Source organism: Sceloporus occidentalis, unplaced genomic scaffold (genome assembly GCF_023333645.1).
Source record: "Sceloporus occidentalis isolate IW3139 unplaced genomic scaffold, rSceOcc1.0.p SCAF_1, whole genome shotgun sequence".
NCBI classification, from domain to species: Eukaryota; Metazoa; Chordata; class Lepidosauria; order Squamata; family Phrynosomatidae; genus Sceloporus; species Sceloporus occidentalis.
The window spans coordinates 44,792,984-44,805,909 of NW_028316981.1; the positions used below are offsets into that span (position 1 = coordinate 44,792,984).

The 12,926-nt window shown below is 40.1% G+C and overlaps 1 protein-coding gene across 8 annotated transcripts in view; it reads left to right on the forward strand.

Annotated features, from left to right (window-relative positions):
• LOC149321350 (inositol 1,4,5-trisphosphate-gated calcium channel ITPR1) overlaps positions 1–12,926 on the forward strand; it is a 273,413-nt gene that overhangs the window by 104,025 nt on the left and 156,462 nt on the right. For 4 of the 8 annotated variants that reach the window (XM_089520074.1, XM_089520084.1, XM_089520102.1 and 1 more), the window contains 7 exons: positions 1,092–1,178; positions 2,133–2,291; positions 3,980–4,078; positions 7,821–7,904; positions 7,995–8,141; positions 9,717–9,812; positions 10,368–10,412. In XM_089520074.1, the coding sequence (XP_089376200.1) occupies positions 1,092–1,178; positions 2,133–2,291; positions 3,980–4,078; positions 7,821–7,904; positions 7,995–8,141; positions 9,717–9,812; positions 10,368–10,412 (717 nt within the window). Of the gene's footprint in view, positions 1–1,091; positions 1,179–2,132; positions 2,292–3,979; positions 4,079–6,157; positions 6,519–7,820; positions 7,905–7,994; positions 8,142–9,716; positions 9,813–10,367; positions 10,413–12,926 lie in introns of those variants that run through there. The other 4 variants (XM_089520093.1, XM_089520112.1, XM_089520131.1 and 1 more) reach the window with 2 other exon arrangements.

Here is a 12,926-nt window from a genome sequence, read left to right on the forward strand (position 1 = left end):
TAGATACAAGGTTTATACTGTAGGGGGTGGTGCTCATCTTCATTACTAAGCCGAAGACCCAGTGTTGTCAAAGACTATTCTGTGGGTCATGTAGCCTTCCCACTGAAGTGGTACCTATTTTCTAGTTGTGCTTTTACATGCTTTCAAACTGCTAGGTTGGCAGAAGCTGGGACTAGTGACAGGAGCTCACTCCACCATGTTGACCTGCCGATTTTGCAATCATCAGAGTCGACATCTTAACCACTGAGCCACCGTGACCCTGCTCTATATTTCTAAGACTCATTTTATTTTAATTTTTTGGCAGTCCATGACTTAAAGAACTCCCTGGTGTCACATTTGAAAACTTTTAAATAACACCACAAAAAGATGGGGGCATCTGTAGTATAATCTTATTTAACTCAGATTGCTATTTGAGCTCCTGGTGCAACAGTTCAGAACCCATGGTTGAAAATAAACTGATGGTGGAAGGAAAGAAAATGAGACAAATGTCAGGTCTGCCTGACTGTTCTTGTGTTGCTGTGTATCTTTTAAGCCATGTCCAACTTACGGCAACCCTAAAGAAAACTCATCATGGGGTTCATTGGGAAGATTTGTTCAGACGGCCTTCCTCTGAAGCTGAGTGAGTGGTCACCCAGCGGGTATCCATGGCTAAGTGGGCATTCAAACCCTCATCTCCAGAACCCTAGTCCACTGCTCAAACCACTCCACCATGCTGACTCTACAAAGAGATTACCCTTGCAGCATAACCAAAGGATTTCAACAATGAAAAAGTTTAATTTACCCAAGTCGTTTTGGCCGATGGAGTTAAGAGGAGCTGCAGAATAAACTGTGTATGAAACAGAGTTGATCTTTGGCTTCAACTGCTGTTCGTAATCTGCAAATGAAACCACTTTTTTCATACAACATATAATTTACTCATGGAAATTGTTAAAACAAAATGAAGTGAAGGTTGCCAATTTAGAAAACTGTAAAATAGGATGGAACATTGTAATTAAGGTCTTTAAGATGCTATTATCAAGCAGTGAACATTTCCCTCTTCTTTGCTTATTGGTGCCTCCTCTCCTCAACCCCCCATTCTTTTCACATTTCAGCATGCTGCAGATTTGGAGAAGAAGCAGAACGAGACAGAAAACAAGAAGCTGCTTGGTACAGTTATCCAATATGGCAATGTTATACAGGTATGAGGTGACTGTATTCTGTTATCCTACCACTTAGTCATGTGGCACTGAGGTGCAGCATATGTTGACCCTGTCTTAGCTTCTCTTAAGAAGAGGTCTGTAAGAGGGCTTTGTCTGACTCAGAAATGTTTGAGTCTTTATGATTTAGAGCAGCATAAAAGGCTTAAAGTTGCTTGTAAGCCAATGGTGCTTACCACAAAGCCAAAATGCATACCTTTTAGGCTGGATAAGGATAGGGCATGAGTAGTTGTTTTGGGAAACTGGTGAGAACCTCATTCCCTGTTTGGAAATGGGTTTGAGAATATCTGCCAAATATCTGCCATACAGTTCCTAGGGAGTGAATTATGCTGCCTGTGTCATGAATGCCAGGGAGCAGTGATGCTAATGTGATCATTTTTCTCATCACTGGTTATGGATCCCCAAGCTCTAGTTCCTACTCATGGTCACTCATTGAGTTTCATGGCTCATTTCTGAGTTCCATTCTTATACTATGGGTCCCAATGTTGAGCAATAGTCCTTCAACCATAGAGAATTGTGCATATGATAGCCAGGTTGTAGTATAACCCTATATATTGAAACCATTGTGGGATATTTGGTGGATCTTAGGAAGAAAATTATCTGTATTTTCCTGCATGTGAACAATGCAGGAATTCTGAAAGCCTTAAGAAACTGAGGTATTTAGGGTTTCCAGAGTAAAAAATGAAGAAGGCTCCTGCATCTTTATTGGTTGTTGTTTGTTGTTTAAAAGAAGTTATTTACCAACAACAGTTATTTATCAACAGCTGCTGAAATACCCTCTTCTGCACAACCATTAAGGACAGATAAGCCTTCTCCAATTTTCAGTCTTAATTCTTACTGGAACACTGCAAGTATAGCTTTAGGCTAGAGAATAATTTAAATTTTTGTCTTCCGTTACCCATCTTTTTGTTCTTCTTATTTTTTCTTTGATTCTAGCTCTTGCACTTAAAAAGCAACAAGTACTTGACAGTAAATAAGAGACTTCCAGCTTTGCTAGAGAAGAATGCTATGAGGGTGACTCTGGACGAGGCTGGCAATGAGGGCTCCTGGTTTTATATACAGCCATTCTACAAATTACGTTCCATAGGAGACAGTGTAAGTTTACAGGGCTGTCACAGAAAATGGTGTGTGTTGCTGAAAAGTTTTTCATCTGTAGCGTACTTGCTTATGATAAATTAAATGCAGACAAGTTTATATAGTGGTACTGGTGTGCTCCCCTACTTAATGAAGACAGTGAGTGATGAATTACCATGGAAACAAATGTTTTGGAAATAAGAAACATTTTTAAAATACATATTGGAACAGTACCAGCTTTCAAATTATTATGAAATTACTAAATTGTTAAGAACACATAAATGCACTATGACTTTTTGTTTTATAGCTTTGTATCAACAGGCATTTTCTTTTATTCTTACAAACTGATTGGGCAATAAATGCAAACATAAATTTACATTGTTTGTAGTATAAGCTCTGTGGGCCAGCACTCATGAAAACTTACAACAGAATTAATATTAAATGTTTTACAAGCTCTTTACACAAACAAGATAACTTCTTGTTGTGTTTGTGCATTTAAGGAAAGAAAGAAGTATTAAAATAAAATTTTAAAAGACTGGGAGAATAAAATTGTTTTTCCTGGTACTGAAAGGATAATACCAGCAGTGCCTGGCGGTGTACTACTAGTGAGAAAGAGCACTCACTCTGGTTACCATCTACTTTATTCTGGATAGTGCAGGAAGCAAATCCTTTAAGGATGACCTCACTAATTGACCAGACTGATATGGGAGGAAGTGTTGGATCTTATCCAGGGTGGGACACTTCTCCTGCAAATGTTGTTAATATCTTTGTACATTTACAATAAATGTACTTTCAGTGCTGATATGGAAATATTGCTCAGGTTTGTAGAGTATAAATTAAAACCCATAAAACATACTTTTTTTATATAAATAATGTTATTTCTGACTGTAAACCTGACTCATGATAGATAAGGTAACAGTCAAGCCAGAAAACAATGATATTTTTCCTATTATCATTGGTTAGATACATTTTCTTCCATCTTATTATATGGACTATATTAAAGGGAGAGGTTGTATGGAGTTTTGGGGTGTCGTGCAATCAATATGCTGATGACACCCAATTCTACTATGCCTTCCACTCCAATACAAGGAGGCTGTCCTGGTCCTAAACCAGTCTCTGCCATCAGCAATGGACTGGATGAGGGCAAACAAATTGAAACTTAGAATCATAGAGTTGGAAGAGACCACAAAGGCATCCAGTCCAATCCCCTACCATGCAGGAACTCACAACTTGTTGTTTTGTCCCCAGGCTAAGAGATGTTTTTTTATTCAGACAGGCTTTTAAAACAGAAAGTCTTTAAAGAATGGATTGGGGGTGTTGTACTGTTTTAATTGTACTTTTCAAAGTGATTTTATTATTTTTTTTACAAAAATAATGTTTAAATTGCATTTTATTCTTTTAAGGAGTGATGTGTTTTAATACTGTAATAGTTTAATGCTATTTTAATGCACATTTTAATATGTTTTTAATTGTATTGTTCTTTTAAATTGTAAGCTGCTTTATATCCCAATTTTGGGGGGAAAGCAGGATATAAATAAATATAATAATAGTAATAAAAATAATAATAGGAAAAGAGAAGAAGATGATAGTCTGTTCTAATCAAATATTTGCATTGCAATGGATTGCAAAGTCTAACTTCAGTGACTTTCAAATAAACCTCAATGTTCTGTGTCTTAAAGGTCAATATTCTGAAACTTTTTTTCCCCTAGGTCGTGATAGGTGACAAAGTTGTTTTGAATCCTGTTAATGCTGGCCAGCCTTTGCATGCCAGTAGTCATCAACTAGTTGATAATCCTGGGTGCAATGAGGTAAGATAGGAAACTTGAGCCAAAACAAAAAGAGCCTGTAAGCTGATTTTGCATGTGAGCTGAAAGGGATTTTTGAAAGCTACAGCTAATAATGTTTAAAAGCCTGTTCTCTTGGAGAGTATGCATCACCAACTAATGTCTTCACACAGCATTTTCAGTGGTGTTTATTCTTAGATAACTGCAAATGGGATTGCTGTCTTTTTCTGATTTAAACATGTTTAGGCTTGCAGTTGATCTTGGTTTCATGGTCTAATTTCATACTTGTGTCTTAAACTGTGAAGCCCTTCTGCTTTGAATTAGTGTAGATGGATGCTGCTACTTTCTTAGCTATGGCTAAGTGCATAGCTTAGTAAAATCAGTTTTCTGTGGCTTTTCTGGATGTTTTGCCTGCATCTGTGGCTGGCATCATCAGAGGATAGTAACATGAAAGTGTGTGATGTATATGTAAACACGCACACACACGCACTTGTGTGATCCGTGATTGGGAGGAAGTGATTTACATGTTAATCTGTGTGTTGGTCTGTTGCTGAATGGCAAAGCCTCTGGGTGGGAGGATATGCCAGTGGAATGTGTCTATTTAATTAGCAATTCATTGTCTGTGGGGAAACCCCCTGACCATGGGTGGTGTTCATTTGCATGAACTGAGGCGCATTACAGACCGCCGAATTGTGGCGGTCTGCTGCCGGCGCCGCTTGCAGCATCCGGGAGCCGCAGCTTCTAAACTGCGGAACTCCCGGACGCTGCGAGGAAGGAGTGCGGAAATTGCGCTCCTTCCTGGGCCCCGGAAGTGGTGCCGCAAAGCACAAGACGCCCTTTCGCAGCATCACTTCCGCCGCGACACGTCTGGACGCTAGGCGTCCAAGACGTCAAAATGGCGGCAGCCGTGTGGAACGGCCGCCGCCATTTGTTACGGACAGAGTCCGTAATAGGAGTAGGGGCGTCTAGAAGAGACGCCCCTTTTTTAAACTGGGATGTCCTAAGGACGTCCCAAATGGCGGTCTGTAACCTGCCTGAGTCTTCATTTTGGTGTTCTTCAGGACTTTGTTTACTTTGAATGTTTCTTTCCTGTTGAAGTTTTCCAGGTGTTTGTAGATTTCAGTGGCCTCCCTGTGCATTTTGACCTTGTGGTTGTTGGCATGCACCAGAATTGCACTGTTTTCAAATAGCATTCTATGTCCAGGTTGGTTTATGATGTGTTATACTACTTCCGATATTTCTGGTTGGCTCAGTCTGCAGTGTTTCTCATGTTCTTTGGTTTATTTTTGGATGCTGCATTTAGTACTCTCTCTGTAGACCTGCCCATAGCTACATGGCATGTGGTAAATCCATGTGGCAGTGAGAGGATTTCTCCTGTCCTTCACTGAGTGCCGCATTTGCTGGATTTTCTTGGTTGGTCTGTAGATGTCCTAGACTGCGGCCAGCACACCCACACTATGCCAATAAGAATTGCTTAGCACAGCAAGTGGAAGCAGACCACAGACCTTGCAAGGAGTCAGTGTTAGAGAGCAATCCGAAAGCCAAGCCAAAGTCAGGATACCAGAAGTCAGAATAGTCAAATCAGTCCAGGGTCAAAGCAGTCAAAAGATAACAAGGGTCCAGTCCATTCCGAGGTCAAGGCAACAAGGAGTCAAGATACAAGGAGCCAGTGCCGGCAGCAATCACACCAAAGAATCATGCAATAAACTCTGGCACTGAGTTGATGCCTCTCTGCACCTTAAGTAAGGGAAACTCTCCCCCGTACCACCTGAGGCTGGTTTGCTAATTGCCTTTCTGCAATTCTCCTGGATCTGCGCCTGCAAGCACTCTCAGCCCTTCTTTGTTTATAGGTAGGCACATCCAGGCATGATTCCTCCCCAGAGTCACCACTAGGCTGTTGCACCACAGGAGGCATCTCACTAGCACTAGGACCTGGTTGAGCCTCCTCCTCTGGGGCTGGGGGATCACAGCTGGGACCTGGCAGAGCAGGATTAGCACCTGGTGTAGCCTCAATTAGCTCTTGCTCTGGAGGAGACTCATCCCTCTCCTCCTCCTCGAGCTACTCTTGGCTGGCCATGACAGTAGATCATTTGGAGGTTGTATTTCTTCATCAGTTTCTCTATTCTGTTTGTGTCTCCTTTGATGTGTGTTAAAAATACCTTCCCCTTGGGTAGTTGTCTTGACTCCTGTGGCTTTTTCTTGGATCTGGCAGCTCTTCTGTTGTCTGAGCTGGAGTAACTGTTAACCTGTAGAGCCTAGTTTAGGTGCTTCAGTTCATCGTCCGGGAAGTGGGGTTCACAGGTCTTTTTTGTGCTGTGTATCAGTGTTTTTATTGTGCTCCTTTTTTGTGTCAGGTGATAGTTGAAGTTGTTGTGTAGATATCTGTCTGTGTGTATAGTTTTTCTGTCTACCATGTGGCCCAATTGTTGGTTTGATTTGCAGATGACCAGGATATCCAAGAACGGTAATGTTCTTTCCTATTTCTTTTTTCATCATGAATTGGATGTTGGGTGGATGTTGTTCCAAAGATTCAAAAACACGATCAGATCGTCTTCTCCATGGCTCCAAATGGTGAAGAAACACTAATAGACATGCATTCACCTCACATATCCTCCCACCCTGAGGCCTTGCCATTCAACAACAGACCAACACACAGATTAACATGTAAACCACTTCCTCCCAACCAAGAGTCACACAAGGATATATATACCCCACACACTTCCATGCCACCACCCTCTGAAGATGCCAGCCACAGATGCAGGTGAAATGTCAGGAATAAAGTCTTTCAGAATGTGGCCACATAGCCCATAAAACCCAGAGAAAACTATGGATGCTGGCCATGAAAGCCTTTGACTTCATATTACTAAAATTAAAAGATATAGCCATGTTACTGTAGAATCAGTATGTAGAGAGATCTTGTAGCACCTTTGAAACTAATTTGAAGAAAGAAGTTGGCAGCATGCTCTTTTGTAGACTAAAGTCTATTTCCTCAGATGCAAGTGCATCTGAGGAAGTACAGTGTAATCTACGAAAGCTCATGCTGCCAACTTCTATCTTTCAGTTAGTCTCAAAGGTGCTACAAGATTTCTACATACCGATTAGTAAAATTATTTTTTTTTAAAAAAATTACACATGCCAGAATCCTGCAAAAAGTATGGCACTGGCTAACTGAGTTGCATCGAAAATGGCAAATATACAATTTTAAGAGAGGAATTTACTATTATTAATTGATGAGAATGAGATACAGTACTGTTTGCTCTCATCAAAAATTCTGTTCTTCTACCAACTTTAACTATAGTTAACAAACTCTAGTTGAGAGAAGAATCCTCGGCCCTATACAGACAGCCAAAATAAAGCTGCTTCGAGTCACTTTGGAGGTATGGTGTTTCAATGATGCATGCGTTCTAAGAGTCTGGAAGCTGCACCAAAGCTGGACTCCAGTCCTTAGGACTGGAGTGTGGCTTTGGTGTGGCTTCTGGACTCTTAGGACGCATGTATCATTTAAATAGCATACTTGCAAAGTGATTCAAAGCAGCTTTATTTTGGCTGTCTCTATCAGGCCCTCGTTAGCTTTAAAAATGGCCAACACTATTGTTCTACATATTTAATGACCCTGCTTTTATCCTGTTGAAGTGCATATCAGCCAAGAAGCTTAGATATATAAAAGGAAACTACAATTGAACAACCCAGTAGATTGAGCTTTGTGACAACTGATCAATGTGTCTGTGCATTTCTGGTTTAATGATTGTGTTCGCTTTTGTTGTAGGTGAACTCAGTGAACTGCAATACAAGCTGGAAAATAGTCCTCTTCATGAAATGGAGTGATAATAAGGACGATATTTTGAAAGGGGTAAATTACGGAATAATGCACCTTGTTACCTGATTTTTAATGAATCTTTGCTAAACTTCCTATTGATTGGTTCTCTTATTATCATTGCAGGGTGATGTGGTCAGGTTGTTCCATGCAGAGCAGGAAAAGTTTTTAACTTGTGATGAGCACAGAAAGAAGCAGCATGTATTTCTGAGAACCACTGGGAGACAGTCAGCTACATCTGCAACTAGCTCAAAAGCCCTGTGGGAAGTTGAGGTAAAGATGGGAATCGTACTTGTTCAAATGGGTTTGTAAGCACTGTTGTGTTTATTTGGTCTTCTCTTGTCCTTGAAGAGATCTTTCTGCCCAAGAAGACTTGTTTGCCCCCAGATAGCTCTTCCTGCTTCCATCCTGTCTGATTCTTTTACCTACTTGGAACTAGCAATGGTTTCTAATAAGTGGCGAGGTATTGTGCAAAAATAATAGGACAGAACTCAAGAAATCTAACAAGATTTAATGAGATTTTGTTCATTTCCCTTTGGCAGGATTGACCTGAATAGACAGTTGAAGTCAGTAGTTTAAATAGCCTACAATTTTTAAAAGTTGTTTAATAATAGTTTGGAATCTAAATCAATTGTTCTTTCCATTCAGAGCAGACCCCACTGAATCAGTAGAATTTGTTGCATTGATTTACCAACTTTCCGTGGATTCAGTGGATCTGTTACAGTTGCATCCAGTAATTGTAAAGCCTGCTTTACACACTGATTAGTGTGCACACTAACATTGCAATCCTATACATATCTATTGAGAAGTCCCATTAAGCCTATAGGACTTCCTTCCAGAAAATAACTGCAGCCTTGGTTCATTGCCAGTTCAGACGTGTTTTTGCAAGAGCTGTAATTCTCTTCAAAATGTTGATGGAACACCATGCTTTTATGTGCATAACACTCTGGTCTGAGTGTGATAATCCTTTCTCCAAGACATGAGGACTTACAGTGAAGCACACTAGTGAATTTGGGGATTTCCCCCAAGCTTTCAACTCTGTGCATTAGTAAATAAAATGAAGGAACCATATGTATGCAATCATTTACAAAGAATGAACTCTTCCTTCCACATAGGAGATGAATAAAATGCAAAAGTGACCCAGGGAGGTTTATGTAGCTCCCTCTGAGTGTGCTCAAGGAATGCATGAAGGGACCAAATGGACTACCCCTAATAAGCTTGGCTTGGGAAAGGAAGTGTTAGGTGGAGAAGCAGTGTAGGGATTGACACTTGGTATCCAGATGTGAAGGATCTCTGTGCGCTTGCTTAATATATGTACACCAAAGGAGGCACATAGACATTCTCCATACAAGATCATTGTATACAAATTACCCCTTTAAGGACTGGCAAGTGTGCAGCAGGAGAGGATGGAGGGGTCAAGTATGACCCTCCCACCTGCAAATGTGAGGAATGTCCATACAAAAGCTGCTTAACTGTTGACCCTACCAGTGCTATTAAAGTGGTGGGTTTCCCTTGTGAGTTTCCAGGAAAGAAACAGTTGTAGCTAATGAGCAGAAAGATGGTACCAGTCTTTGACACGTTGAAAAAAAAATACCTCAGAAAGCTTGTGATGCACTAGAGTCTAGACTAAAAGGCACTCTTGGCAATAAGGTTGTTAAAATTGTCCACTCAGTTTCTACAGTTTAAGTGTGGTCTTGCGCCTTGTTTTACAAAATATCCTTGCTTATTATTTCCTGTTTCTTTCTCTTAGCCATTTGATTTAGATCCTTTTAATTGCTTGAACTCTTAAAAGTTAAATGAAAGGCAATTTCCCTGACAAATTTTGGTTCTCTTATCATGACTTTACAGGTGGTACAACATGACCCTTGTCGGGGTGGTGCAGGGTATTGGAATAGCCTTTTCCGGTTCAAACATCTTGCTACTGGACATTATTTAGCAGCAGAGGTATGTACCACAAGAATGCCTATTGTGAACAGTTTCTCCAATCATTGTCTACCCTCTTTTTAGTTTTGTGTACACTGTCCTGTTGAATATACTGGATAATAAAACTGGAATTCTTGAGACTAGAAGGATGTTGTGTTGATCTAGAAGAGCAGAGATTAACAGCACCGGCATTTCTTTGAAAGAAACGTTGAACTTGGTAGCATTGATTCTCACTTCTGTGGATATACTGCCTGTTAATGGATTCTAATGAGATTGTAGTGCCCTGAAAAATCTCCTACATCCCTGTGATATCTTTAAATGGCTGATATAGTTAAACAACTCAAGTAGCTAATATTAACCAACTTTCCAAAGAGCTAGACTAGCGTGATTAATTGATTTAGTTTGTGTTTCCAGCTTTAGTGGTACTTGGTTTGTTTTTGCAAGTGAGTGACATAGAATAGTTGTCTAGGTAACATTATACTATGGTATAAAATTTACTGTATACTGTATTATAGACTTTGGGATGGGAAAAAGGCTAGGGCTTTTTTTGACCTGCTTGTGATTCTCTTCCATCAGGTAAATCCTGACTATGTGGAAGATTACCAGGAATGTCAGTCCTCAGTAAGTATAGGCAAGTGTATCTGCTTGCCTCTAATCAAGAGGTGTTGCCAAGTGCTCAAATTACTGGGAGGAAAAGATAGGGGAGCACTTAAAGAAATTTACAAGCTCCATCCCTGTCTCCCAATATTACCCAGAGCATGCTCCTGAAGTTTCTAAGGGTTGTCCATATGGATACAGGACAAAAGGTAAGGGGACTAGTCCCTCTCTGTCCCCACCCCTGTGATTTGAGCACTGGTACTAACACAGGCCATGGCATGATCTTGATTGGCAAGCATGTGGACAAATCAAGAATTATTGATGAAAGGCCTTGTAAGTGGTGAATAATTTAATGTTGTGTTTCCTTACGCAGTCTATAGTTACAGAATACTGAGAGTTGTGCAGTAGTAAAGTTTCGATCTAACTAAACAAGTTTGGTATTCTTCTGCCAACTGTAAATCGCTTCTTTCTTTGTCTTGCTGTGCTACAAAAACCATTCTAGCCTTTGGCTAAAAAATTGTTTCTCTTAATATCATTTTCCTAGGATGGTTGGATGGATAGTCAGAACAGAGAGAGAGATTGTAGATGTGTCTTCACCCTTGCATACAAATTACAAAGACAGATATTTCTAAAACAGTGAAAAAGCATGCTTTTCATAACAGCATGACAGCTCACTTCAAAATATTTTCTTGTTATCTTTTGTGCCCTTATTAGGTCATTCAGTCAGGGCTCTGGCTAGGACAGTTATGGTACTTCTGTAATTTTGCCACCCTGTCAGGTCTAGTAGGGCTGTGTGGATCAGGATGTGAATGTGCAAGTAATCCGTTGCTTGTTTTAGAGTGAGCATGGGATGTAGGAAATGTATCCTCGACACCTACAAACAGTAGAGGTGGAGCAACAAATCTTTGCTCCTGAGTTCAGTAGGATGGTTTTCATAGGGCGTAAACAATTGGGAGTCAGACATTGTAAATAAAATTTGAAGACTTTGATAATATTATATACATGTGGCAGCTGATGAAAATTGTTCTCTTCCTCCTCACTGAAGATCCTATGTAGAATGACAGGCGGGATAATGGCAGGCATTGTAGCTCTTGAGAAAAATCAGGGAAGTTCTGCATTGTATTTATGTTCAGAATGATGAAGTAAATGTCAATTTTATTACAAGGTAATATTTTCATGAAGATAAAAATGGGTTTTTGTTTTTCTGTTCCTGCGTAATAGTGTTGAAAACTATTCCACGTTGATTTCTGTTTTCAACACTTTCATCATGCCATGACCACTTTGTGAGAGGGATGCAATACACACAAGAGTCAATAGCTGTATTGGTGTGTCATGCTAAAATATAGCATAGGCCAACATAGGTCCAAAACACACTGCAGAAATGATCTGGTTTGAGACCTCTTTGGCTGCCTTGGCTCGGTGCTAGGGAATCCTGGGAATTGTAGTTTATTGTGGCCCCAGCGCTCTCTGACAGAGAAGGCTAAATGTCTCCAAAAACTACAGTTCCTAGGATTCCATAGCACTGAGCTAGGGCAGTTGAAGTGGTCTCGAACTGAATTATTTCTGCAGTATATTTTGGACCATACTTGAGCTGGAATGAATCCCAGCAAACATTATGCTTATATCAATGCCTTCTTTTCTCCTCCTCCTCCTCCTACCTATAACCAGAAGGAGGATATCAGAATTTTTATTTTTTGTTTCTATTCTCATTGCCCCTAGGCTAGGGTTCATGATTAACTCAGACTAAGGTCAGTTTTAACAAGCTAGTTTCATAATTCATGCTTTGGGGTTGGCTTGCTTCAAAACCAGTAAACTAGCATTTCTCTTTCAGATACAATTATAAGCTAAGTTTAAGGGAGACATTTCAAAAGTCTGCCCTCCAGCTGCACAAGTGAGGATAGGTTCTGTGAACGAGATAAGAGGCTCACTTGGCTTATTCATATCTGTGTACATCATGATAAACTGTGTTCTGATGTACCGTGCGTGGGAAAACAGCTAATATGTCAACCAGTAGATAAAGTGATACCTTTATTTACCATTTTAAGGACATATCATGTATTATGTGTTGGCATATTTTTGACACATACACACTCTAAACCAAAGCTGCCAATAGAGAAAGTGTTAAATATCACAGTGTTGAAGGAGACTGCACAGCCAGTATTGAATCTGAGAATTTTAACAGTAGTAAGTGAACAAGTGAGAGAGCGAGGGAGAAAAATATTTAAGGTGAAAGAATAGTTTGTTAGTCAACGCCAAACTAGGGATCTTTTATCCTGCAACTGTCCCTCTTCTTCAAGGTAATGCACAGGGTGGCTTTGCAGTAGCATCCACTCCAAGCCTTTGTATAGCACCAGGAGGTAGAGGAGGTATAAATCTCCTCCAACTGGTCCTGTTAAAAAGGTGCTGAAGGAAAAGAATATTCTTCCTCATCTTCTCTTCCTCCTCTTTGCTCCCAACCAAAGTGTAGTGCTTTAAAATTGAGAAAAATGTATAACCATAAAATTATTATGCAGAAAGCATAAGGACATATCCCACAGT